General features: G+C 52.0%; 2 protein-coding genes across 17 annotated transcripts in view; one reads left to right on the plus strand and one right to left on the minus strand.

Moving 5' to 3' along the window:
• LOC111156144 (chromosome unknown C16orf71 homolog) lies at positions 1 to 9,604 on the minus strand. The gene is made up of 8 exons (XM_022516823.1): positions 9,304 to 9,604; positions 8,783 to 8,911; positions 6,407 to 6,904; positions 4,350 to 4,464; positions 2,914 to 3,037; positions 1,711 to 1,839; positions 1,290 to 1,397; positions 1 to 531 (listed from the first exon to the last, which is right to left on the minus strand). The coding sequence occupies exons 1-8, from the start codon at positions 9,424 to 9,426 to the stop codon at positions 249 to 251; spliced, it is 1,509 nt and encodes a 502-aa protein (XP_022372531.1). The 5' UTR covers positions 9,427 to 9,604; the 3' UTR covers positions 1 to 248.
• Positions 9,605 to 12,070: 2,466 nt separating this feature from the next.
• LOC111156138 (ankyrin repeat and sterile alpha motif domain containing 3) overlaps positions 12,071 to 23,000 on the plus strand; it is a 37,135-nt gene continuing 26,205 nt past the window's right edge. For 6 of the 16 annotated variants that reach the window (XM_022516798.1, XM_022516799.1, XM_022516800.1 and 3 more), the window contains exons 1-3: positions 17,058 to 18,049; positions 18,252 to 18,373; positions 19,556 to 19,637. In XM_022516798.1, coding sequence (XP_022372506.1) covers positions 17,612 to 18,049; positions 18,252 to 18,373; positions 19,556 to 19,637 — 642 coding nt within the window. In that variant the 5' untranslated portion in view covers positions 17,058 to 17,611. The other 10 variants (XM_022516809.1, XM_022516808.1, XM_022516807.1 and 7 more) reach the window with 8 other exon arrangements.

Below are 23,000 nucleotides of genomic sequence, written 5' to 3' on the forward strand. Positions count from 1 at the left end.
TCACTGTCGGCACAGACTGTGGGGTCTGCTTCCCAGGCGCCGTCAGAGGCACTGTCGTCATGCGCTCTGTATGGTTGTGTTCTGGTGTCTTTGCTCTAAGTGCATGGAATGCCCCGCAGCCCAAGGGTCCCCGTGCGGCAGAAGCAGCACCTTGTCACGGAAACAAGGGAGAGCCAGGGGCCAGGGCATGTGGATGGAGAGTGGAATCATCCCATCCAGCTCCTCCTCCCTTCGGTTCCTGGAGGCAGCTATGGTTGGCTCAGGGGAGGCACCAGGGCCTCCCTGGCTGTCCCTGGCCCAAGAGCATCCCCTAGCGCCCTGGGACCTCCCCCTGGGCATCTGGCTGGGGTGTTCTGGGGCTCAGCCCAAGCTGGTACATGTTGCTTCCTCCTAGTTGCGGAGCTGGCTGGATCTTCAGGGACCTGAGCCTTCTGGCCACTGGGACCCCCAGTGGCAGGCCAATTGGGCTGAGCCGTCTCCTTCCGAAATGCCCTGAGCTGCTGGAGAAGCTGACTCTTTCCAGTGCAGTCCCTGTGACACAAGAGATGATCAGTCAACACCAGACCTCCCCACAGGAAGGGGCCAGAGTGCTTCCAGAATTGTGTTTCCTGGTTCTCAAGACGGTAAGTGAGAGATTTTGGCCTCTCAGCCTGTGCTGAGTCACAGGGCATGTCAGCTGTTCAAGGCTTCTGGGAGCTCACCTGTATGACACTTCTCAGCTCAGATTTTTTTTCTTTTTTCCTCTATGCCTAGACATGTACTTGAGGGGGAAAGTGGCCTTGGACTCTGACATTCCCAGAGGATAGGATCCACAGGCTTTGCAATTCCAAAAACGAGATATAGCATATAAGTCTGAGTGGCCCCAGGACCCCTGTGCGAGGCCTCTGTCCGGTGGGAAGCGGGCCATCTCCAAATGGGACACTGCACTTCCTCTTCTCATTTCTAGCCAAAAACCATCACTTCATTCCATCCCAACAACTTCACTTCAGTGCTATCAGGAGTAGGGTGTAAATTGATTTGTGAAGCTATTTTTCAGAAGGAAAGCACTACTCTCTTCTCAGGAGTGAACTAAGGTATTCTTGGTGATGCTGGGAGGACAGCAGTCTAGGCTGGGCCCCAAGTGAGCTCCCACGGCCACCACCTAGACCCCTCTCCCCAGACCCACACATACTGTCCCTGTGGGTACAAGACAGAGCTGAAAGCACAAATGTTCAGTGTGTGAGGCTGAGGGCTTGCGTGGAAAGCAGAGATGGGACGTCCCCAGGTGATGGGAGCCCCTTGGTGGTTACCGTAGCTGCCGGGGGAAAGGACTCTCCTGCTCGGGGGGGCCCTGCTGGTCTCCAAGAGCCACTGTCTCCTCTTCCTCCTCCTCGCTGTCAAAGGAGCTGGGGCTGGGGCTGGAGCTGGAGAAGAGGAAAATGGGCTTCATGGGATGTGCCCCAGGCCACCCAGGCCTCCCTGTTGATGCAGGGCCACTGGGATTTCCTGCCAAGTAGTGGAGGGACACCCCCCAGGGCGATGTACCAAAGCTCAGATTCTGTTTGCTCAGAGCTCCACCTGGGTTCTTGCCTCCTTGTAGGGAGAGTCTGCGGATGGGACCAAGCTGGAGGGTTGGCCAGGCTCAGCTCCTGGCGGAAAGCACTTCTCCGCTGAGTGGTGCTCTGGGACTGCCCACACCAGCGTGACTCCCACCGTCACCGCTCCCAGTACCTTTCCACCGACCCAGGGTCTGATGGCTCCGAGGGCCGCAGATCGATGAAGATGGTGGGAGGCTCTGCTGGGCTCCTTAGCTGCCTGCTCTGGGCCAGGCCCAGCTCAGCCTGGATGCCTGGAGCAGATCTGGGATGAGAGAGTAGGGCTTTTTGTCACTCGGTGATGACAGTGTGGCCTGAGCTAGGCCCTGTAAGCGCACCTGCTCTTTTGCTCTTCAGAACAGCCCTCAAGATTGGGCTGACACTGTCCCACGGGACGGTCCGTGGTACTGGAAATGTTCCATTTCTGTGCTTCCCAGCGTGGTGGCCACTTGCTACAAATAGCTACTTAAATTTGCTTGTAAACTAGTTAAAATTAAATTTAAAAATAAATTTTAAAAATTCATTTCCTCAGTTGCACCAGGCACATTTCAAGGGTTCAGTAGCTGCGTGTGGCCAGAGGCTACCAGTTGGACAGCACAGGTCTAGATGCTTTTTTTTTTTTTTAAACTTATGTATTTGAAAGAGACAGAGTATAAGCAGGGCTGGGGGGAACAGTGGGAGAGGGAGAAGGGACGCACACTCCCCTTGGAGTGCAGAATCCGAAGTCATGACCTGAGCCAAAACCAAGAGTTGGTCACTCAAACCACTGAACCACCACCCGCCCCTAGATATTTCTATTGGTCACTGGGTTGCCAGGAACGGGAGGCCACTCCAACTAGCTTGGATGAAAAGGAGAATTCATTGGCTCTCAGATTCCTATAAAAGAGTGGGCAGTAGGTTTTAAGGGATCCCAGCGCCCTGTGCCCACCTCTGCCCTCCCATTCCCACCCAGAGACAGGGAGATTCTCACAGAAAGGCTTTGATCGGCCTGGCTCACGTTAGACTCCAGGGCTGGCCTAATTAACAGCAGCCAGAGGGGCAGGGTCCTACTCTGGGGGAGCCATGTGGATGCTGAAGGGAGGGTTCCCAGGGCGTGTGCAAGAGCAGGTGCTTTGGGCCTTGAGTCCCAGCTCTGCCACGTATGGCCTGGGTAGGTCAACCTCTGAGCCTCAGTTTCCCCATCTGTAGAATGGAGATAATGGCAGCACCTACCTGATCAGATTCTTGAGAGGAAATGAGAACTGTGCCTCAGTGCCGCACCCAGGGTAGACCTGATACATGCTGCAAGGGCATGGCCAGTTCCAGAGAGAGGACAGGCTGTGGCTGGCAGAAGTCTCACCTGCTCCTGGCCTCGTGCTGCGTGGTGTCCTGGGGTATGTCGGCAGAAGGGGCTTGGGACTGGGCGGCACACAGAAGGGTGAGCTGTTCCATGAGCCCGTCCTGGCACTTCGGCCGGGTGTGGTCTGATGGGAGAGTGGGGAGGCTGCTGAGGGGGACACCCATGCTTTGACTTACAGCAGCCTGAGCCTTAGGACCCCTTGGACTCCCTCGTGTGGGTCTACTGTGCACCCCCTCTGCCACCCACAGCCCTCTATGAGGACCCCACGTCCCCAGCTCTGCAGGACCAGGGGAGCGATCTGCGCACAGGCCCCGTGCAGTAGGAGTGACAAGGAATGGTTTCCCTCACTTCCTCACCCCCCAGTCCCACTCGTCAGAGGGAACCATAATTAGCAGTTCTGTGTGTTCACTTTTTTAAAAAAAATCGCAACAGAATTATCCTCTATAGATTTTTTTCACAGAAGAGATTATGTCATTCTGTGTTAACATAAATTCTCGTCACTGAGTTTTAGCGCGTTCTGTGGTGTCCGAGCTTGATTCCTGCTGGATACTGAATATGGGTCATTCCCAGGTTTTCCCGATCATAAACAGTGCTGTAACGAACATCCTCGAACACACATCCTTGCCCACTGGGGTGTGTGTGGAGGATAGACGCTAGCAGTGGAGTAAGGGGGTCAAAGCCTTCTGTGGTTTTAATGAGAGTGGCTTCTGCCACACTGTCCTCCCTAAAGTGTCTATCGGTTACAGCACAGGCCAGCCCCTGCCTGACAGGGGGCAGGGTTTCTCCACATCCTGCGCTAAGGCTTTAAATCACTGACAAAACCACGTTGAAACAGCACTAGGGGCTGTCAGCCACAGAGGAGGTTTGCTCTGGAAGCGGAGGCTGGAACCCCCACCCGTCCTCGCTCCTGCCTCAGACCAGCCTCCACTCATGTGTGACCCAGGACGGCTGGAGAGGGGAGGAGGAGCTCTCCTTTTATTTACAGAACTGCCCAGAGCAAGGGCACACATGCAGTGGCAGTCATCACATCCCTGGCTTGCTTTGTCACTGGGGAGGTGAGTGGAGGCAGGGTGTGCGTAGCCGCTGGCTGAAGGAGGACAAACCCCAGATCTCTTTGCTTCCAGAAAGAGAGGAAGGCCCAAGGAGGTGGGCAAGAGGGAAAGGTGTGAGTCAAGGGTACGGACCAGCGTGAAGGTCCCTCTATCCTATCCCCAGACCCTCACCCACTCCCGACACCCAGTAGGGGGTTATATATATAATGAGTGAGTGAATGAGTGGATGGAAGTTTCCACGGACTGGCACCTGTTGTTTGGGACTATGGGGCCTGAGCAGCAGAGAGGACATGGTGGGCTGCAGGGCTGACCCTATTTTACTGAGAGGGCCTGGAAGGAGCTGCTTGTGGGCATGCATTTGGGCCTTGGCATTCAAGGTCAGACCTCGGCCCAGGCGGTCAGCTACCCTCCACGTGGCTCTAGGTGCGCGATCTCCCCTGTCGCCTTCTTCCCCTGCCAGACTCTGAAGGATGTGATCCAAATCCCACTCTTCAAGTTCCTGAAATAATTAAAGCAGTGATTACGAGGCAGCACAGGGTCCTGGTGGCAGGAGTGCCCGATTCCACAGCTGCTGTGACCAACGGAGGCCATCGTGGGTCGTTGCGGGTGAGGAATCCCCAGGGTGTAGGTGCCCGTCCACGTGGACACTCTGTCACCCGCACCGCCTGCCATCTCCTTCCTACGGCTTTTTTGAGCAATACTTTTGTTTTTGGTACAAAGACTGTTTGGCCCGGAAACCCAGTGTCGTCTTAAGCTCCTTAGGTTTATATAGGTTTAATGATGGGAGGTTTAAACATTTTGCTCTTTAAGATTGTTCTGGGCTGGGGCACCTGGGTGGCTCAGTGGGTTAAAGCCTCTGCCTTCAGCTCAGGTCATGATCCCAGGGTCCTGGGATCGAGCCCCGCATCGGGCTCTCTGCTCCGCAGGGGGCCTGCTTCCTCTTCTCTCTCTGCCTGCCTCTCTGCCTACTTGTGATCTCTGTCAAATAAATAAATAAAATCTTAAAAAAAAAAAAAAAAGATTGTTCTGGGCTGGTGCTGTCACAGGAGGACTGGGAAGACAGCGCTGGGGGAACCTGGCTGTGATGAGAGGAGGGAGGAAGTGAAGTAGGAATTGGTGTTTCTCGTGGACCCTCTCGCAGCGCTAGAGGTGTGTGAAAACCGGTGTTTCGGGGCAAGCAGAAAGGAAAGAATGGCTTATTTCAACAGCAGTTGATGAGAAAGGAATTGGTAAAAATGACCTTCATGTACAACCTTCATGTATAAGCTGAGGCCAGTTTTCTCTAAGTTGTTAAGAAAATTAATCAAAATTTGCAAATAAGGCAAAAAAAAAAAAATCGCACAATGTTTAAATGTCATGCTAGAGCTTCCCTGACGAGCCCACCTCCTGGAGGCGGGGGTAATTTGGTTTCCACAGGCGACCATGTTATGACTTTGTAAACATGAGAAGCAGGTGCAGTGGTTTTCTGTCCCGTAGAGATGGTAACCCTGTAGGTAACGGACAGCTTTGCTGCTTGTCGGATGCTGACCAATTTTGTACTTCATGTGCCATTTTATCTCAGCATCCCTTTCTTTCTCCCCAGAATTTTACAAAATCCTGCTTTCTCATAATCTCTCTGAACCGGCTTTGTCATCCTGCTGGTTCCCTCATTAATAAGCTAAATACGCACACTATCTGTATGAAAATGAAGCCTTGACCATTTGGGCAATTATGTTTTAACAAAGTTTGTTCTGTATCTCATATGTGGTTGTCTGTCTTTATAAACATGCTTTGGATTAGTCTCCCTTCCTCCCTCCCTCCCACTCCCTTTTTCTTTTTTTTTTTTTTTCTTTTCTTTCCCTCCCTCTCTCCCTCCTTCCCTCCCTTCCTCTCCTCTCCTCTCCTTCAGTCTTCTTGCTGTTCCTTGTTCTTGTTACCTCTACTGAGGATGGTCCATCTGCCACGACCACACACCCACTGAGACAGGCATGACCGCCCGCTGAAGGACCTGGGACCATGGACCTAGGGGCCTGTAGTTATTGCTGTAGACTAAATGTCTGTGTCCCTCCAAAACTCACAGGTTGAACTCCTAACCCCCAGTGTGATGGTGTTTTACAGGTGGGGTTGCTGGGAGGTGACTAGTAGGTCCTGAAAGTGGAGGTCTTATAAAAGAGGGCCAGAGAGTTTCCTCGCCTCTTCCACAAGGACCCGGCCAGAAGATGCCATCTGTGAACCTGGAAACAGGCTCTCACAGACATCAGATTTACCAGCGCTGTGGTCTTGGACTCCCCAGTCTCTGGAACTGTGAGAAATTAATTTCTGGGGTTTAAGCCCCGCTCCCCAGGTCTATGAGAGTTTATCACAGCAGCCCAGACTAGGGCAGGTGTTGTGGGCCAGGCCTCAGGTTGACACCGTGCAAGGGACCTCCCCTCAAAGGAAGCGCGAGCTAGGGGGTTCCCTACCTTGAGGGAAAGCACCAGAGGTCCTTCCCGGGGCCCCTCTGGGGGCGTTTCTGGTCTCAGACCTGCCGTTGCCTCCTCCACTGGACTCCGGTCACTGCAGGCTGGGCCGCGGGCATCCCAGGTAACTTTATGGAGTATGTTCTTCTCAATCATCTTTCTCCTCTCCCTTCGGGGGGCTCTGTGGTCTTTGGAGTCTGTGCTCCAACCAGCTGGTGAGGCAGCACCTGGGGCTTCTGTTTTCAGGTCATCTTCCCAGGGGGAGAAGGTGGCTTTTCCGTGTGGCCCCCAGGGGGAACCCTGGGTACTGAAGGACAAAGACCCACGGTCGCCTTCCTCCCACGTGGGGGTGTCCGCAGGCACCCGACGAAGGGAACTGGTCTCACCAGAGCTCTCTACAGGCCTGTCAGGATCCCCGCCTTGCACAGAGGCAGAACCCTTTGTCTTTGCGCCCCCCTTACTCCAGCGTCCTGCAGTGAGTTCCACAGACACCACACCTGCCTGCAGAGAAAACAGGTAGGTGTCCTTAGTATCCTCAGAGACGAGCTTCAGGGAATTTGTATGTGGGTGGTAAAATATGTGTGTAACATGAATTTGCTATTTTAGTCATTTTAAAATATTCAGTGGCATTAAGTATATTCATAATGTGCAGCTGTCAGCACTGTCTATTTCCAAAGCTTTTTCATCACCCCAAAGGGACTGTGCCTCCCTGTCCCCCAGCCCCTGGTAACCTCCAGTCTACCTTCTGTCTCCGTGGATTAGCCTATTCTAGATACAGCATCTAAGTGGAATCCTACAACTTTGGTCCTTTTGTGTTCCCGCTTAGCTTATGTTTCCAAGGTCCACTGAGGTGGTAGCCTGTGTCAGGACTTGGTTCCGTGAATGTTCCATTGTGTGGACACACCACGTTTGGTTTGTCCATTTGGTTTGTTGATGGACACAGGTTGTTTCCACCTTTCGGCCGCATAGCCGTTAAGGGGTGGACAAGAAGAAAGCCAGGCCCTTCGACTCCAGAGCAAGCCCATGGCTTCTGCCCCCATGAGCCAGTGCAGACTTTCCCGTCACAAACTGAAAAAAATTCTCCAGGAGCGTCACCGAGGTAATTAGAGGAATGAAGACAACATGAGATAAAGTCCTGTGGCCATCGCTGCACCCGTACTAACCAGAAGGGCTTGGCAGCCCTGGGAGTTTCTCCTGTTTGGGATTATACTTCCAGGCATGGCTGAGTGAGTGGGGGACGTCTGTCACGATGGCGGGTAGGAGATGTGCCCTGCCTGGTTCTGTAGGATGACCCTGTGTCAGGGCTTGCACTGAGAGGGACAGACTGCCGGCACAGAACCACTCTGCCCACGCCCGTATGGAGAGACTTGACCAGACTCCAGAGCGGCCTCCAGGAGCACAGGGCTAGGATGACCCCCCCCACACCCCCTGAGAAAGCTCCATTCTGCAGGGAGAACTTAGTGTTTGTTCCAACCACACCTGACCTCCCTTTCTTAGAGCATTTACCAAAAGCGGTTATTTTTGTGAGTCTGTGTCTCTTATAACCCAGAAACATCTGTCACGGGCCCTTCAGGAGGACCTGGCCTCTGTCTCCCTTCTCCGTGGGACTGCCGACTCCCCTACGTGCCGGCAGACACACCTCCTGACCTGGTCACACCCACACTGACCGGCTCTCTGTGGCCCTGACCCTAGTGGGCCCTGTTCTTCCCTCCCTGCTTCTCCCTTTAAAACCCCAGCCCCTTCTGCACAGACCAGACGGAGCTCAGCTCTTTCCCGTGCTGTCAGCAGTTACTGAATAAAGTCTGCTCTCCCGCTTCGAGGGAAGTCTAGCTGTGTTGGCCTTAGGCAGCTTCCCCCATTCCCCTGGTTAATGAGTGACCACTAGTCATAATAGTTCAAATGGAGCTAAGCCAGTCTCTTGGAGCTTTTAACAGGAGCTGAACAGGCCTGACCGGTTGGGGACTTGCCCAGTGATGAAACCGTATTGATGACTTCTCTTTATAAAGGGAGCAATTAATTTTAAGCACCAAGCCATTAGTTTTTGGTAGAGTTTTCGGTCTCTGGGAAATGGAAAGACAAGAAAATGGAAATTTTGCTCTGATGGTTGGTGATGACTAACTACGATACTTAGTTACAGAGTGTGCTGTGGTGTTTCCTAATTGTTTCTTGCGTTCATCTGGCCTCTCCAGCTAGGGGCACCTTCTTACCTCTGAATCCCCACTGTCACCATTATTCAGTCAACACATGTTTGGGGAGTGCTGGAGTTTTAACTTCTTTGAGCTCCACTGCTGTTAGGGTCTAGTGGACACCCACACTCATACCCCATTCTGCCCGCAGGGGCCCAGCGTCCTGGATCCCTGGAGCCTGCTTCCTACAGACCTCAGAAGGCCCATCGGCTATAGCAAGCCAGGCCCTGGCAGGGTCTTCAGCCAGCTCCTCTGACAAGTCTGGAATCAGGGCAGTTTGATCTCGCTGGAAGATGAACAGCTCTTCCGGCCCGCAGTCTGACTGTGGACAAATGAGAGGACTTTTGGGTTACAGGGCAGTGGGCAGAGCCGGGGGTGGGGGGCTTCAGGCTCGAGCTGCCCTTGCCCTGCTGCTCTTGTTCTTGAAAAGGCAAAGTTGGCTCCACAAATGTTTGTTCAATGAATGTATGTTACCATTTCAGTGCATCCTGATAAGCTCGTGGGGGAATTCTCCAGTCATGGTTTGGGGTCACTGAAATGGCCTGGGAGGATTCTGAGTATCAATAAATGCATTCAGAGAATAAAAACCACCAAGATTATGACAAACACAGAAACTGAAAAGCTCCAGAGCTGTCTGTGGGGCAGCAGCATGTTTGCCCTGGGAAGGAAGGGCAGTCGGGGCCTAGAAAGAACAGGAAGAAGGCACTTGCTTACCAAAGAGGAATCTGAATCCAGTGATGGGAGCTGCTCCCTGACGGCCTTGAGGATGGCATCCCAGGGCTCTGTCTGGGAGGCCCAGAGAGATGAGGACTCCTCATCTTTGTCTGGGGATGCCATGGGGGCCCAGGCTCTGGGGTGCTTCTCAGCATGCCATCATCCAAGCAGCCCTGCAGGGGACACGGGGTGAAGTGCGAGGGTCCCGGGGCCAAGGGTCAGGAGTTCAGGGTGGGGTAGGGATAGAGGGCTGCCTTTTCAAAGCACCTACTACACCGTGGGGGATGAACACAGACTCCCAGACCTCACACTTGGTTTCCCTTCTGGTTCCGCAGGTTCCTGCTCCTGTCAGTCCCTGTGCCCGCACTCTGTGTGTGGTGCAGGTGGGGCCCAGAAGCAGCTGACCCCCGAGCAACACGGCTTTGATCTGCACCGGTCCACTTGTATGCAGATTATTTTCCTATAAACACAGTGTAGTACTGTAAGTGCATTTTCTCACGATTTTCTTAACTTTTTCTTTTCTCTAGCTTACTTTATATGGGAATACAACATATAAAACATTTACAAAATATATGTCAATCAACTATGTTACCAGTTAGGCTTTCAATCAACAGTAGGCTATTAGTAGCTAAGTTTTGGGGGAGTCACAAGTTGTATGTGGAGGGGTGCCTGGCTTGCTCAGTTGGTAGAGCACATGACACTTGATCTCGGGGTTGTAAGTTCCAGATCCACATTGGGTAGAAATTACTCAAAAATAAAATCTTTTTTTTTTTTTTTTTTGGTGGGGGATCCTGTGTGGCTCAGTCGGTTAACTGTCTGCCTTTGGCTCTCAGGTCATGATCCCAGTGTCCTGGGATCAAGCCCCACATCGGGCTCTCTACTTGGCGGTGGTGGTGGGGGGGTGCTTCTCCCTCTGCCCAATCTTTTTTTAAAGATTTTATTCATTTGTCAGAAAGATAGCAAGAACAGGGGAGGAAGGGACAGAGGGAGAGGGAGAAACAGGCTCCCAGCTGACCAGGAAGCCCAGTGGAGAACTTGATCCCAGGACCCTGGGATCATGACCGGAGCCAAAGGCAGATGCTTAACAGACTGAGCCCCTTAAAAACAAAATCTTAAAAAAAGGTCTATGTGGATTTTTGACTGTGTGGGGGGTGGGCACTCCTAACCCCTGTGTTGTTCAAGGGTCAACTGTATATAGATATATATAAAGATACATAGTAACCTAACCTATGTAAAGATACATAATAACCATAATAACCTATACATAGGTAGGTATATGTATATGATAGAGAGTATCTGTGTGTATGACAGACTGTAAACTGTATCCCACATAACATAGATACTATTATTATCTGCCTTTTACAGATTCAGAGAAGTTATATTGTCAGTAAATGGCAAAAATAGAATTCACATCAGAGTTAGAGGGGATTTCAAGCGCACTACACTTTACTGCCCCCTTACACAGGACTAGGCATTTTGGAGTCCTCAGGAGGTATTTTTGGGTTCACTACTCAGATTAACCTCCTCTACCCAAGCATTTAACCAGTATCCTCCCCCTTTTGTATCCCAGAGTCTAACAGGAGAAAGCCTGGTCCCTCAGGGGTCACGGTGGCTTTAGGAATGTGGGATGATGGTACTTCAGAGCCAGTGTCTGGACGTCCCTTGCGGAACCAGAGGCCACTGTGCGTAGGTGACGGGAAGAGAGCACACGGGCCCTAGCCCCGTCTAGCTAATATCCCATTAGGGTAGCAGCAGGAGATGTGATGCTTCTGTGGTTAGGGAAGCAGGGGCAGGAGTTCGTGCACCCTGAACTGCTAACAGCAGGGTGGAGACGCAACTCATATACACATCAGCGGATGCTTTTTTGGAAACGGGGCTCTGTAGGGCCGATTGTAGGACAGCAGAATCACCGAGGTGAAGGCGGCTACCAGAGACTAGGTTCTTCTAGGTAGGCTCTACCGGATGCAGGAACAGCGTACACAGTGGCTCAGAGGAGCGGAGATTGCCCAACAAGTTGGGGGAAGAAGGAATCCGTTGCTGGAATTCGCGGTGAAAACGGACCAGATCGCGCAGGGTCCTGAACGCCCAGGTGAGGACTTTGGCTCATTCAGCGGACTGGGGTTAATGCCTAAAGGTAAGCCAAAGAGCCGCTCCAGTCTCCTCCGAATCCTGGCGCGTCGTCCATGTCCGTTTCTTGGCTGCAGCCCGTTAGTCCCGCCCCCGGCCCGTCCTGCCCGGAGGCGCCCCGTTGTTATGACAACCAGACGCCAACGGCCTCCCGGGTCAGGCCTTTAAATATCTAAAGCTGGGAAAGAGGAAAACACATCGCCGACCTTCCCACCCATCCCTACTCCCCGTTTCCCGCCGTCCTGTCCAAATCCCGACCTGTACCTTCGCAACTGCGGCAGGCCCGAGGCCACTCACCTCAGGCCTCCGCCTCCCCTCTCTGCGCGGTCCTGACAGGGCGATAAACAGTCTGCACTGAGTTCCTCCGGTCGCGCTCGCCCCCTCGGGCCGCGGCGCAACTGTTGAGGCTGTCACGGCCTTCGGAATCCCTCCAACCCCTTCTCCGGAATCTTAGATGACTGGGCTGCCACCGCACTATCCCCCCTGTTCCTCTTTCGGGACTTGGCGCGTCCTGCCTCTCTTGAAGCAGGATTGGTTCTCCCGGCCAGGGAAGGGGAGGGGCAGGGCGACCTCCCCCTGTTCATTGGCTGCCATGGACGTCACCCAGCGAGCCGGGCGAGCTGACCGGAAGGTTCGGATGCGGGAGGGACGAATTGCACTGCGGGCCCGGGAGCTGCCCGGGAGTCCCGCGACCGTCCCGGCGTGCTCCGCGCCTCCCGCAACTACTTCCGGGGCGGGAGCGGGGCGGTGGAGTCAGGGCGGTGTGGCGGCGGTCAGCGCGGAGGGTACCCGGGCGTGCCTGGTGGTGAGCGGACCGGCCGGAGGGCGTGCGGCGGCTGCTGCCCGGGGCCCAGCGCAGGTAGGCTGCTTGGCGGCCGGGCCCCCAGTGTGGTGCCGGCACCTGCAAACCCGCCTGCGGGGCCCGCCGCGCGAGTTTCTGACTGCGTTACCCCTAATGCAGCCGCGCGGCGGGGACTACGGAGCCACGTGCCGTCTAGAGTTACCCGGAGGAGGCGTCAAGGGACGTCAGTGCAGTCGGGGCTCGGGGTGCTCCCGAACGACCCTCCCAAGGGCCTGAGAACCAGGGTGGGTACCCCGGTCCCCGCGAGGGGCACACGCGCCGGGACGAGACTTCTTCCCTGTAGGCGTGGAGGCCTACCACCAGCGTCATTATTTTTTAGTTAGGGTTTTTGGTCGCTGAGCAAGAACACGCATATTTGGATGAGCATACTCGTTTTATTCATAACAAATACCCCATCATTGTAGAGTTTGTGGCATGTGGGGGGGGTGATAAAGGCAGTAGTGGTAGATTTGTGTGCCCTTGGCATCTGAGTTCTCCCTCTCTAGGCCCCTTGAGCCGGGCTGGGTGTGATCGCCACCCTGCAGGGTGTCAGCTGTGTGAGCCTCCCTCCAGTGATGGGAGAGACCACGTGGGCTCCACTCCAGAGAAGGCATTTGGAGTAGAAGAGACACACCTGTTGGAGGCTTGAGGGTTGTATTGAAAGGCCCTGAACGGGCACTCAGCTTTTTTGTGTTCTTACCCGGTATCTTTTGGCCACGACTGTTCAGGTTGAGGTTTCTCACCTGCAAAGTGAGAAAACTGGTTGAGCTCAAGCTCTGCGGGTGTGAGGAGGTGGTGGTGGTACCAGAAAGCAGGGCTTTGCTCTGAACTCCGATACCTGCAGCCCCCCTCACATGTGCACATAGTCTGGCCAAATTGGTGGCCTGTTGCTGGCTTGGGTGTCTCAGCTTGTTACCTGGAGCTTAGACGCATTCCTCAGTAGAGGCTGAGGTCGTACAGGCACCTGTGAATTGCTGGGGCACCTTTAGGCCGTCTGAATGGACCCAACCTTTGTTTTCTCCCTTTTCTATACTTGTTTCCTTGTTCTCTCCCACCCATTGTATAGTAGGAGACAGACGTTACTCTTGAACCTCAAGGTTCTAATAGGAAGTATTGATTTGGTTTGGATTTCCAGGATAAGGGACTGTCATAATCACAGACTTTTCATCCTGGTGCTGTTGCATCTCTGGGAAAGTTCCCTCACCCCACCGATTTACCAGTCCATGATCCCCCCCTTCCATCCCCACCCATCATCTTTCCCACTTTCAAGGAATTCATAGTTGGATTCCTACTCAGTTAACGTTTGCTGAACACCAGTCACATCCTAGTTTCTGTGCTGGGACTTTCAAGATTTGTTTAAAAATTTTTTTTCTTGCAGGTTTTATTTATTTGAGAGAAAGTGTGTGAGAGAAAGGGATCACTAGCGGGGGTGGGGTGGGGAGGGGGAATATAGAGGGAGATGCAGACTCCGCACCAAGCAGAGAGCCCGATGTCGGGCTCGATCCCAGGACTCTGGGATCATGACCTGAGCTGAATCGACTGAGCCTCCCAGGTGCCATATTTGTTTAAAAAAATTTTTTTTAAGATTATATTTATCTATTTGACAGAGAGACAGCGAGAAAGGGAACATAAGCCAGGAGAGAAGGAGAGGGAGAAGCAGGCTTCCTGCCAAGCAGGGAGCCCGATGTGGGGCTCGATCCCAGAACCCTGGGATCATGACCAGAGCTGAAGGCAGACGCTTAACCACTGAGCCACCCAGGTGCCCTTGTTTAAAATTTTTATACAGTAAACTCATTCATTTGGTGTTTGGGTCTGTGAGTTTTGATTAATGTATAGAGTCAACATACCCACCAATCAAGATACAGAACAGATACATTACCCCCAAATTCCCTCTTGCTCTCCCTTCATGGTTCCCCTATTCCTAATCCCTAGTACCACTGATCTTTCCTCCAGCCCTTCAGTTTTGTTTTTTCTAAAATGTCATATGAGTGGAATCATACAGTAGGTAGCCTTTGAGTCTGGCTTCTGTTGGCACAGTTGTGTTTGAGATCCATTCATATATTGTGCATATCAACTGTTCCTTCTGCTTATTACTAGCATTCCATCATATGCTCTTCTACCATTTATTTGTCCATTCTTCCATGTGTTTACACAGCAGCCCTTTGAGCTATGTCCCCATTAGACAACAAGGAACTGGGGACTGGAGGAGTTAAGTAGCAGAGCTAAATTCTATTCTAACTCCAAGTCCAGGGCTCTTTGTCACCACACCCAAGGTGTGATTTGGTCCAGTGACTCAATTAGCATTTCTTGACTGCCCATCCAAGAGGTTGTCAGGCTTTCTGAGTTGCTGGAGAGTTCCCTTTGCAGAACTGGGGCCTGAGGGTTGATGAACGGAAGTATTCACCGCAGCGTGTGACTCACCGTATATGCTCTTCTTCTTCTGTCTCGTGACAAGCTCACCAGTATTAGCAGGATGGAGCTGCCCAAACCCATGAAGTATGTATGTATGTATGTATGTATTTATTAAAGATTTTATTTATTTGACAGAGAGAGATCACAAGTAGGCAGAGAGGCAGGCAGAGAGAGAGAGGAAGAGAAGCAGGCTCCCTGCCGAGCAGAGAGCCCTATGCGGGACTCGATCCCAGGACCCTGAGATCATGACCTGAGCCGAAGGCAGAGGCTTTAACCCACTGAGCCATCCAGGCGCCCCCCATGAAGTATTTAATGAAAATTTTCTTTTTTTCTTTTTTTTTAAGAATTTATTTACTTATTTGACAGAGCACAAACAGGGGGAATGGCAGAGGAAGAGGGAGAAGCAGGCCCCCCCACTGAGCAAGGAGCCTGAGCAGGGCTCCATTCCAGGACCCTGGGATCATGACCCGAACCAAAGGCTGACACCCAACCGACTGAGCCACCCCGGGCGCCCTAATGAAACTTATCTAAGTCTGTCCCAGGAGTTGATTGCATTGAGTCCGCTAGAGTAGTGCCATATCTGCTCTCTGCAGGTAGGAGTGAGACCATCCTGTTTCAGTCGCTGGAACAACCAGAAAGGAAAGACCTGACCCCTGGATCTCCCTCTGTAGTGATGTCGGAGCTCAGCGACGAAGCCAGTGAGCCGGAGCTCCTGAACCGCAGCTTGTCCATGTGGCACGGGCTGGGGGCTCAGGTCAGCCGGGAGGAGCTGGCCGTCCCCTTGGATCTTCACACAGCTGCTTCCATAGGCCAGTACGAAGTGGTGAAGGAATGTGTGCAGCGGTAAGCGATCTCGGGAAATGTTTCTTCTACCTAGATTTTGAGTTGTGTCTCTGTGGCTTCAGATCCCAGGCAGAGCTGTCAGTAAGTTCATGGGGCCCCCACAGTCGTAGATGTTCCGTGCACACTGATCAATCCCTGCGCCTGTCAGTAATGATTCATGCTGGACACTAATAACGAAGTCAGTTTGTATTCCTCGGAAGAAAGAGAGGGTTTAAACTGCGTAGGCTTAGGAGACATTTCAGGTTTTCTTTAGAGTCATTTTATGTTTTTTATGAATTGCAGAAATGTTCAAGCAAAACAAAAAGAAAGTTAGAAAATGATGCCCTGTGGCCTTTTTGCCCCAGAAGGTTTATTTTTATGTCTTTTGCCTTCCTGTCCCTTCAAGCTTTTGCCATAGAGAAGGACAAGGTGGGGGTTTATCTTCCTCTCTGGGGATTGCCCCCTGCAATCTTACACAAATGTTAATGTGGTTTTTGAAGAAGGATTCATCTCCTCCCCTCCACCCCCCTTACCTATCTGCCTCCTTGTTGCAGTTTTTCATTGACAACTTGGAGAAACAACCTGTGTCCGTACCCTTATGTGCCTTTTTCAGTTCCTGGGGAGCCAAAGCAAAGCCTCGTGTAAGCCCCAGGTTTGGTTCCCAAGTCATAGCCATCACTTACAGTCAATCGAGTACAAGTGCAGGCCTGTGGTAAGGGACGGTCTGTTGTACTCCTGTATCAGGTGGCCTTATGAATGTGCATCTGGGTACACAGGCAGCACGTTCCTTCATAGGGTCGCTGAGATCCCAGTTACAACGGCTTCTTTGGCATTCTTGGGCTTTTAAGCCTTTGGGTGTGCTGTTTAAGTGCACAGTCCTGAATGGCTCCACAGGGGAGAGGGGAAGTGTTTGTGCTCTGATTGGGAATGTGGCCCTACCTGACACCAAAGCCGCCCACGGTAAGCATAGACCAGGAGCGTGAAGGCAGAGGAGGCCTCCCAGGGAGGATTGAGCACGACTAGACATGTCAGAGCCTCAGAGATGCTCTGCCAAGGGCAAGTTCTTCTCCACGTGGAGCTGAGCGCTCCCTCCGTGAATGGCGCGTGGCCAGGATGAACTGATCTCTGTGTGCTCTCCCAGCCAGTGGCCGCCACTGCATTCCCAGGACCAGGACTTTCTGGAATGGCTGCCTGGGTATCCCAGAGACTTTAGAAAATGCTAGGGAATGGAAAATAATTTTCTGCTGTGGCTTCCTGTGTGCGTACCTCTGAGAGGCATAGACTGTGGATCGATTGTCCGTTGTCACCACTGGAGGCAGGGATTGTGTGAGAGGAGAGGCCATGGGGCGTGAACTCTTTTTTTTTTTTTTTTTTTCTTTTTTGCCTATTTATTTGACAGAGATCACAGGTAGGCAGAGAGGCAGGCAGAGGTGGGGGAAACAGGCTCCCTGCTGAGCAGAGAGCCCGATGCGGGGCTCCATCCCAGCACCCTGGGATCACGACCTGAGCCGAAGGCAGAGGCTTTAACCCACTGAGCCACCCAGCCGCCCCGGGGTGTGAACTCTTCAGGCTGTCCTGGAAGTGGATGTGATTTCCATCCCCCAGCCCCACACCCTGGGCTGGGAAGCCCATGGTTTTTTTCCTATGGCAAATGCTTTTCCAGAATTTTGATGGAAATCAATGAGAAAGATAGGATTCTCTGGTCAGTGATTTTTAAAGAATGTTTCTATAGGATGGGGTGACAAGCAAGAAATTGTCCATTCTCTGAGTCCCTTCCCCTTTCCCTGTCCACCCAGCCCCGCACTAGCAGATTCTGGTCTGTTGGTAGAAGGCAGTGAAGGCTCCAGGTCATAGTTCCTTGATTCTGGCACTCCTGACAGTCCAGCCAGATCATTCTCCACTGGGGACCCGTGCACGTAGGGTAACCAGTTAGCCACGTCCCTGGCCTCCATCCCATAGATGCCAGTAGCTTTTCCTTCCCCAGTTGTGACAACCAGTAATGTCTTCAGACTTTGCCATTTGTCAAAAATTACCCCTAGTTGAGCACCATCTGTGTAGCTGGGGGTAGGACAGAAGAGTTGCTGGCCTTGGGTGGGGCGGGGGGCAATGAGATCGTGCAGTTGGAGGAGGAGGATGGCTCTGAGGACTTGGCAGAGGCGGCTGTACAGCGAACCGAACGGTTTCCCCACCTGCCTCCCCTCCCTCGTGGTGTCCGGGGTGGCCGGTGACCTCTGCTTCCTGGCTGCAGTTCCCGCTCTTTGTCTTGGCCTGGCCTTGCTGCCGGCTTTGGCAGACCTCACGTGTGAGATGGCTGGACGTGGCTGGCATCTCTTGCGTTTGTTTAGGAGAGAGTTAGATTTGAATAAGAAGAATGGTGGTGGCTGGACCCCGCTGATGTATGCCTCCTACATCGGACACGATACCATCGTGCACCTGCTGCTCGAGGCGGGGGTGAACGTGAACGTGCCGACCCCAGAAGGGCAGACTCCGCTGATGCTGGCTTCCAGCTGTGGCAACGAGAGCATCGCCTACTTTCTCCTCCAGGTGAGCGCTGAGGGGACTCAGGCCCAGAAAGAAACGCATGGGGCGTCTGGCCGCTCTGGCGGAGACGTGAGCCGCTGCAGACCATGGCGAACGTGTGCTTGCTCTCGTAGCCACTTGGATTCTTGCACTGCGACGGCCTGGAGCACGCCCGCCCCACACAGAGGAGCTGAGGCTGTAACGAGCATTCTGTGTTCTCTTGAAGCAAGGTGCCGAGCTGGAAATGAAGGACATTCAAGGCTGGACTGCCCTCTTCCACTGCACCAGCGCTGGGCACCAGCAAATGGTCAAGTTCCTTTTGGACAGTGGAGCGAATGCCAACGTGAGGTGATTACCAGGTCTTTAGTGGTCGCTCTAGCTCTGAGGAGGGCAGCTGGGGAGACAGCCACGGGCCGGAGTGCAGGGTAGCCCCTTCCTTGGGCAGAGGGGACAGGCCTGCCCAGGTGTGGGAAGCTTGTGGGTAGTCCCAGCTTCTTCCTGCCTCTGTCAGGGGACACTGGGTGCAGCACTTTCAGTGCCCTGAGCCTCATTTTCTTTATCTGAGAACTGGGGACAGCAATACCTATGTCACGGAGGAATTGTTCGAGGAATTACGTGTTTGTCATACACTAGGGGCCTGGTGGCCTAGTGAATGGCACTTGATTGACACTGATTGCTAATTCCTTTTTCCTTCTTGTCTTTTGTCTATATCCGGTGAGCCGATGCTTGAAAGCAACGTTCATTTTTATAAGGTGGAAGTGGTGTTGTCTAAAGCAGTCATGACCGTTATCCCCTTTCAACACAGCACGTACCAACCCAGCTTCTAGTGGGCACGGTGCACGCCCCAGCTGCAGTCGCCCCCTGTAAGACGCACCAGAGTTTCACATGCCACTGAGAAAGAAACGCCACTGATTAAAATGCCACTTGCCTACTGAATTTAAGATAAATTCTGACCTCAGAGATGTTAAAATGTGAAAATGCTGTGTTTTGGAATGGGTTTTAGCTTGGTTCCTGTCTTCTAGACCAGCGTGAGAGAAGCAAGGGTCAGGAGGCATCTGTAGACAGCGCTGGGCGAATCGGAACCAAGCACAAAAATAAGCATCAGATCCTAGGCAAAGTAAGGACAAAGTAGATGACTCGCCCTGGAGAATGCTGAGCTCAAAAGATCGGATCTGGTTAGGTGGACGGGTGATGCCGGCTTTCTGTGTGCAGTGAAAGGCAAGCGCTGCTTTTCGCTTGTAATTAAAACGGAGATTTAAGAGATGGCCAGCGGAAGCAGCTTAGAGGGAGTGAAGAGCGGGAGACAGATTGTGTTGAGGAAGAAAGACTAGAGCTGGTGGTAGAAACAAAGATTTATGAGGCTCAGGTGTCGATAGGAACTTTTCTTATGTCTCCCTGTTCGTTCTGGGGGGAGGGAGACCTCGACGCTTAGGGACGGGTGATGGGCCAGCTTGGGCTTGTCTGCGGCAGGAAAGCTTCTGCCTGGCTGAACTCTCCGCTAATCGTCTGGCCACGGCCTCTGTCTTGCAGGGAGCCAGTGTATGGATTTACTCCTTTGATGGAAGCAGCTGCCGCTGGCCACGAGATAATTGTGCAGTATTTTCTCCATCATGTAAGTGACCCTGTTTATTAGCTTACAGTTGAGTTACAGCAGGTGAGGAGTCCTGTTCCTAAAGTGTGAGCTGTAACAATTTTCTGCTGCACAGAAGTAGCTGTTCTTTGTTTATTCAGTACATTTTTATTGTGTCTACTGATGCCAAGTGTTGAGCAGTGCTCGGGGGTACAGTGGTGAGTGAAAAACATACCTATTCCTTAATAATTTTGAAAATGCTAATTTTTGAGAAGTATGGAAAATATATTTTAGAAAACAGATAACGCTTATCATCCCATCACTTAAAAACATCATGAAGGTGTAAGAATGCTAAGATCTTCCTTTTCAACCACCCATGGTTCCTCCCCAAGATGCCCACTTGGTTTGGTAAAGAGACAGCCGGGGACTTCTCCGCTTAGGAAGGCCTGTTTCTGGACAGGTGTGTACACATTGCTTTTTGTTCTGAACAGAGTGGAATTCCACTCTGTGTTGATAGCTTTAGACAATTGCTGAATATGCCATAGGCATTTTTTCCTTATATCGCATGTATAATCTGAGCCATCATTAATTTAGTTCCTTATTCGTCGAAATTTAAGTTTCTGACATTTTACAGTTACGAACAGTGCTCCAGGAACTGTCTCCGGACGGGCAGCTTCAGCCTAGATGCAGGTCCGCCGCGTTTCCGTAGGAGAGATTGCTGGTGTTCGCACGAGACGTTTATTAGGTCCTAATAGACAATTTAAACATGGGCAAAGGATATGAATAGACATTTCTCCAAAAATGATTTATAGATGGCCGGTAAGCACATGAACAAACGCTTGACATCATTAGTCATCTGGGAAGTGCAGATCAAAAGTGCAGGGGCGTCTGTCGTATAAGAAGACAGTAACAAGAGTCGAGGAATATGTGGGGACGTTGGAACCTCACACTCGGCTGGTGGGAGGGTGAAATGACGCGGCCTCTCTGGAGGACAGTCTGGCAGGGCCTCACACAGTTTTAAACACAAAGCTACTGTCTAACCCCGCCGTTCTCCTAGGTATAAACCCAAAGGAACTGAAAACAGGTCCACACAAAAACTTACACACAAATGTCCATAGCAGTGTTATTCGTGGTAGCCAAAAGGTGGAGGCCCACGTGTCCGTCAGCTGGCAGATGGAGAAGTGAAGCGGTTGCTCCACACGCGGGAGTGTCAGGCAGCTGGAGACAGGAGTGAAGTTCTGACCCCCACAATATGGATGAGCCTTGAAAATGTTACCCTCAGTGGGAGGATGCAGACACCCACGACCACGTAGTGTATGGTTCGTTGTTTTTGTTTTTAAAAGATTTTATTTATTCATTTGTCAGAGATCACAAGTAGGCAGAGAGGCAGGCAGAGAGAGAGGAGGAAGCAGGCTCCCTGCTGAGCAGAGAGCCTGATGTGGGGCTCAGTCCCAGGACCCTGGGATCACGACCCTAGCTGAAGGCAGAGGCTTAACCCACTGAGCCACCCAGGCGCCCCTTGTTTTGTTTTTTAAAAGATTTTGTTCGTCAGAGAGCACACAAGCAGAGGGAGGGGCAGAGGGAGAAGCAGGCTTCCGGCTAAGCAGGGAGCCTGATGTAGGGCTCGATCCCAGCACTCTGGGATCATGATCTGAGCCAAAGGCAGAGTCTTCACCGACTGAGTCACCTAGGCATCCCATGTATGATTTTTTTTTTTTTTTTTTAAGATTTTATTTATTTGACAGAGAAAGAGTAGGCAGAGAGGCAGGCAGAGAGAGAGAGGAGGAAGTAGGCTCTCTGCTGGGCAGATAGCCTGACACGGGGCTCGATCCCAGGATCCTGGGATCATGACCTGAGCCTAAGGCAGAGGCTTTAACCCACTGAGCCACCCAGGCGCCCCCCATGTATGATTCTTTTTATATGAAGTATCCTGACTAAGCAATTTGTAGAGCTAGAAAGCAGAGTAATGCTGATCTAGTAATGCCGGCAGTAGAGGGTGGGAGGGGAAGGGATGGTGAGAGATGGAAGCATTGGGGAGAGGGTGGCGGTGAAGGGGTACAGGATTTCTTCTTAGAGTGAGGAGAATGTTCTGAAATTCATTGTGGTGATGGTTGCATGCCAGTGAATTATCTACTGTGAGTGGGTGAATTGCATGGTATGTGAGTTTTATCCTAATAAAGTCATTAAGGGGCGCCTGGGTGGCTCAGTGGCTTAAACCCTCTGCCTTCGGCTCGGGTCATGAGCTCAGGGTCCTGGGATGGAGCCCCACATCGGGCTCTCTGCTCAGCAGGGAGCCTGCTTCCTCCTCTCTCTCTCTCTGCCTCCCTCTCTGCCTACTTGTGATCTCTGTCTGCCAAATAAATAAATAAAATCTTAAAAAAAAAGTCATTAAAAAGTGCAGCAGGGTTGAAATACGAAATCCTAGCAAGTTCCCACTGCAGAGGTTGTCTCTTTGGCCTCCCCTCCAGTAATGTGTGCAGGTGCCCACTTTTTCATGTCTTCACCAAGCCCTGGAAGTTGCTCATCTTACGTTTTTGCCAGTGTGGTGGGAGAAAAGTGACATCTATTTTGTTTTATACCTATCAGTGAGGTTGAACATTTAAAAATGCATTTATTGGCCATTTGTATTTATGATTTGTCTCTTTTTTGGGGTTCCACTTTGTTGGATAGTTTAGCAAAATAAAATGTCAACATGCTATCTCTCTTTAAAAGAAGAATCCAAATGCCCCCCAAGGGCGCCTGAGTGGCTCAGTCAGTGAATTGTCTGACTCGTGGATTTTGCTCTGGTCACGATCTCAGGGTCGTGGGGTCGAGCCCGGCGTCAGGCGGAGCAGGGAGCTTGAGGTTCTCTCTCCCCCCTCCCTCTCCCCTTCCCCCCATCCTGCGCTCACATAGACTTCAGAAAAAAGGAAAAAGAAGGACTTGGGAACGGTACCCTCATGTGGTAAAACTAGACATGAGACTGAGGGGGTACAGGAGCCTGCCCGCCCCCTTTGCCTTGCTCTCCCGGTCTCCCCGCCATGGCTGCCCCTCAGCTCGCTCGCTCTTCCTTGCTCTCTTTCTTCCTTTCTCTCTCTTTCTTCCCCTCCCTCCCTCCTTCGCTCCCTCCATTCATTTACTTATTTATTTATTTCCCTTCCTTCTCTCTCTCTCTCTCGGAGATCGTTCTGTGTTTGTGTATCGTAATCTCTCTTCTCTCTCTTTTCTTCATGGCGGCGCAACACTTCCTTGGAGGGACGAATCAGAGGTTGTTTGACAGTGGGCCGTAGATAGAAGTAAGTCGTTGCCAGCCACTGGCTGTCACATTCAGTGTGGAGACTTCCTGCACACACATCTCTGCACACGCGTGTGACCACATCTGTCCAGTTCAGTACCCAAGGTAGAATTTTCCATGGAATGTAAGTA

Source organism: Enhydra lutris, unplaced genomic scaffold (genome assembly GCF_002288905.1).
Source record: "Enhydra lutris kenyoni isolate GAN:26980312 unplaced genomic scaffold, ASM228890v2 scaffoldscaffold45, whole genome shotgun sequence".
Classification (NCBI taxonomy): domain Eukaryota; kingdom Metazoa; phylum Chordata; class Mammalia; order Carnivora; family Mustelidae; genus Enhydra; species Enhydra lutris.